Source organism: Charadrius vociferus, unplaced genomic scaffold (assembly GCF_000708025.1).
Source record: "Charadrius vociferus isolate BGI_N301 unplaced genomic scaffold, ASM70802v2 scaffold525, whole genome shotgun sequence".
NCBI classification, from domain to species: Eukaryota; Metazoa; Chordata; class Aves; order Charadriiformes; family Charadriidae; genus Charadrius; species Charadrius vociferus.
The window spans coordinates 113,574-117,476 of NW_009648535.1; the positions used below are offsets into that span (position 1 = coordinate 113,574).

General features: G+C 47.7%; 1 protein-coding gene across 1 annotated transcript in view; it reads left to right on the plus strand.

Annotated features, from left to right (window-relative positions):
- Window positions 1-551: 551 nt before the first annotated feature.
- The window catches only part of STK11 (serine/threonine kinase 11), a 43,033-nt gene continuing 39,681 nt past the window's right edge, over window positions 552-3,903 (plus strand). Inside the window, exon 1 of the mRNA XM_009885827.1 lies at window positions 552-1,158. Within this exon, the coding sequence (XP_009884129.1) occupies window positions 869-1,158 (290 nt within the window). The 5' untranslated portion in view covers window positions 552-868. The remainder of the gene's footprint in view (window positions 1,159-3,903) is intronic.

A 3,903-nucleotide genomic window follows, 5' to 3' on the forward strand; every position in this document is an offset into this window, starting at 1 on the left:
GGGGGGGGGGAGCCCGGGCATCCCTTCGTCGGCCTTCCCTTGTCGGGGAGGGGATGGGGTGTTTGGGGTATTGGGCAGAGAGAATTACTTCCTCCTGCTTGTTCCCGTTTTAAGGTGGGTCGGTAAAGCTGAGGTAGGTTTTGCGTTGTCTGACACCGGCTGACACCTGGACCCGTGTGGTGACACATCATGTGCCAGGCGGAATCCAGGTGGTTGAAGGATGCCCCTGGGAGATCTCGATAGGCACCGAAGGCCTCAAACTTCTGTAGGCGTGAAAAGCGAAGACATTAGAATTGTTTCTGAAAACTCCTTCAAAGAAACTTGTTTCCAGCTTCCAAACGGCTGAAAAAAGCCCCATCTGCGCTCGTAGCGGGACGGTGAGGACAGCGGGGCAGAGACGCTTCCCCTGCCATCCCGTTCGGAGTTGGTGACTATGAGCTACTAGGAATGGAAAGTCACGAAAGAGACTCGGCAGTTGTCTGTTTTTATGTGGTGGCCTAACGTCCCAGAGGATGACCTAGCACTTAAGAATCAAACTGGGCCAAGTTAAAGGCCACGTTGACTTGAAAGAACCCTAGCAGTGGGACCAGGTCGGAAGCAAAGCGAGTCCCAAACTGAGTGTATCTGGTCAGAGATATATATTCTTTTTAAAAGACATTGTGTTACTGGAGCCAGGCCTGGATCTTTTAGCATCCAGTTGAGCTGGAAGCAGCTCATAGGTTTGTTTTGTTTTTGTTTTTTTAATTCATGTTTGTACAATCTTCTGGATATTTTTTTTCAAGAAGGAGTAAAAGGGAGTGTTGGAAACTAACAAACAGGATTAAAACCTGAGCGCTTAAGGAAAACAGGTTAAGGAACTTAATCCAGGATGGATATGCAGGAGCCGCAGCAGCTGGGCATGTTTGCAGAGAGTGAGCTGATGTCTGTGGGGATGGACACTTTTATCCATCGCATCGACTCTACGGAGGTCATCTACCAGCCACGGCGGAAAAGGGCCAAGCTCATTGGCAAATACCTGATGGGAGACTTACTTGGAGAAGGGTCTTACGGCAAAGTCAAGGAGATGTTGGACTCTGAAACCCTCTGCAGGAGAGCTGTGAAAATACTGAAAAAGAAGAAGCTACGCAGAATTCCCAACGGGGAGGCAAATGTGAAAAAGTGAGTAGCTGTTTCCGGTAGTTGGGAACTGAGAGGTTAAACTTTGTCATTGTTTTCCAGCTGAAGTTCTGTATCATTTTAAGTAACAACACGGCTTTCTGCTGTGGAAGTGCTTCCTAAACTGCAGGTATTCAGGAACGTCTCTGCCGTTGAACTGCAGCTAGCGCTCTTGTTGAGGTTGGGAATGGGGAAGGGAGCTGGCTCTCGAGGGCCCGGGAGGCAGGTCCCTCTGAACAGACGGCCTGTAACACACGCCACTTCTTAAAATAGTATCGCTTAAAGAATAAAATTGTATTTCTTAAAGAAATTCCTCTTTAAGGTTTCACCTTGACGAGGTAAACTGTGGTGCTCTTGGCTGGGAAAGGTGGGAGGCGGCATTGCAGAGTGCAGAAACACACTTTGTGTCGCTGCATTCTGCGTTATTTGTGTACCCGTCGAGGGGTGTGTGGCTCTTGAGCTCTTTGGGGTGGCAATTTCTGCTCCCACCCGTGCCTGGAACCTGATCCAATGGATTGTGCACCCAGTGGGTATGGGAACTCTTGGGGTTTATTCTTGGTTTCACTTCTGACTAATGAGTTTGGGAAGTAATTCAAGGCTCTTTTCATTTGATTTGTGCAGCTGTAAAATGGGGACAAGGGTTGTCAACCTTTTTTATTTCCGTGACTCAAGATGTGCACTTGGAAGCTTTCGAAGTGCCAGTTACATCCTGATTAGTCAGGGCACAAGTAACTAATTAAAATTAACTGTGGGAGAAGCCTGGTGTGAGGCCTCGTCTGTAGGGCTGGGTGTACGGAACTTTCCCTTTTCCTGGGGCCGGGCTCTGCTCGCGGGGACCTCACGGCCAGCTGTGTTTTCTGCAGTGAGTGGTTTGTCACAGCCCTGCCAGATAGTTGTTTATCTGCAGTGGAGGGGAGCCTTCTGCCTCCAAAACAAACTATTTGCAAGGGTTTATCTCGTAGTGGGAGGGAAAACTTGTGAGATGTTCAGAAGGCTCTGGTATTGCGTCTTTAGCTGTGGCGTGCTGAGTGTAGAGCCCTGACCCAGCAGAGTCTTGTTTCTGTTTCTCAGTTTGGTTTGAGTTTCCGAGCTCGGCTGCGAGATATTTCACATCCTGTACTGGGACTTGTGTCAGTGAGCTGTTTAAGTTCGCCTTCTAACCTTCAGTGACAGACTTAGCTACGGAAGAGTCACAAATCCTAATGCCGGGACCTCCCTTTCTCTCCTTTGCTGGCTCGAGTTCAGAATCAGAGTAAGCGCCTGGTTAATATGTAATAAAATGTTTCTTGTTTTTCTGGTAAAGGCACGAATGTCCCTTTCCACCCTTGCCCCTCCTTCACTTACATCAAGAGCTTCTACTTAAGGAGGAGGAGATTGTTTCCTCCTTAGTGAAAATTTAAATTTCCCCCCCTCTTAGTGAAAAAGGACTTGTGAGATACTGGGAGAGTTTCCCTGTATCGGAGCCGTGGCAATGGTCCTGCGCCCTGAAATGAACTCTGTGGAAGTTTTATTCATGCACAGAGCCTGTCTGTGAATGTCTTGTTTGGTTTCATTAAGGTTAGTTATTAAAGCAGACTGGCCAAGCACCGCTCTGTTTTGCTGTGGATGTTTTTCTGGCTCAGCCGCACCTGCTTCAAAACACCCAGGCAGATTTTAGATGTTGTCTTGTAACGAGGGTTTACTCTAGTTCAAGTTCCTATTTTTGTCACCTTGTCCTTTCCTCTTTGTCCCCCTATTCGTTTGCTTTATCTCCTTCTTCAGTGGTGAATTCTTTTAAGGCAAAATGTCGTATTTTTGTGGTGCACATGGAAATCTGACCGAATCAAAACCCTTCGGCGCTACTGCGACAGGCAGCGAAAGCTGTCTCCTCTCTGAATAAACCTGTTGTGGTGAGATGCGTCATCAAACCTGTACGGTTTGACTGGCCAGTATGGATGGGGGGAGCAAACCACTGCTCTATTTCCAGGTAGCGCTGGAAACTACTCTGCTAACATCTTTTTCTTTCCTTTTTTTTTTTTAATGTCACACTGCTTGGCCAGACTCCATTAAAATTTCACTTTCTACGACTGCATTTGAGCAGCTTTGCTGAGTGGCTTATACCCAGCAAACTACTCGCATGTAATAGAACAGCGGCAAATCAGGTTGTGGACTGGATCGCACCATTAGGTTATGCTTTCTTGAAAGCTGCGAGTAAGTGAAACAATGAGTAAATATGTAATTCCTGTGTCAGCGGGGTCTGCTTCCTGTCCCGCTTGCGTCCTTATCTGTACAAGGATGTCTGCAGCTCAGCACATGTGAGAGATGATTGCGATTCGTTGTCTAATCTTTGTAAACATCCCAACTTCAGTTGGTGCCCTTTGAGATTAAAACTCTCTTCATCTGCCACCAGAACCAGAGCACCGCTTGGTGCTCCCTCTCCCTGCCGGTGCCCCCCGCAGTGTGTGCAAGCAGGAGGCTCTGCCAAAGCATTTGCTTTCCCGGCGGGTGAAATGGTCAGGAGTGAGAGTCTTCTGTATGCCTGGTGAATTTTCTCTGCTGTAGAATCGCTTCATAATGTCTTAACTATGAGTCTGCTCTCTGGGAGTTAGTTTCTTCATTTAGTGCTGCAGATGCATTGGAAGCGCACTGGCAGAGGGTCTGAGCCGTGAGGCCGTGTGTTCAGACTTGGTTCAGAAGTGCTTATCTCTTGGAAGTGCCCATTTGCCTGTTTCAGTCTCAAAATACCTTGTTGTAGGTTTCTCTTAACCG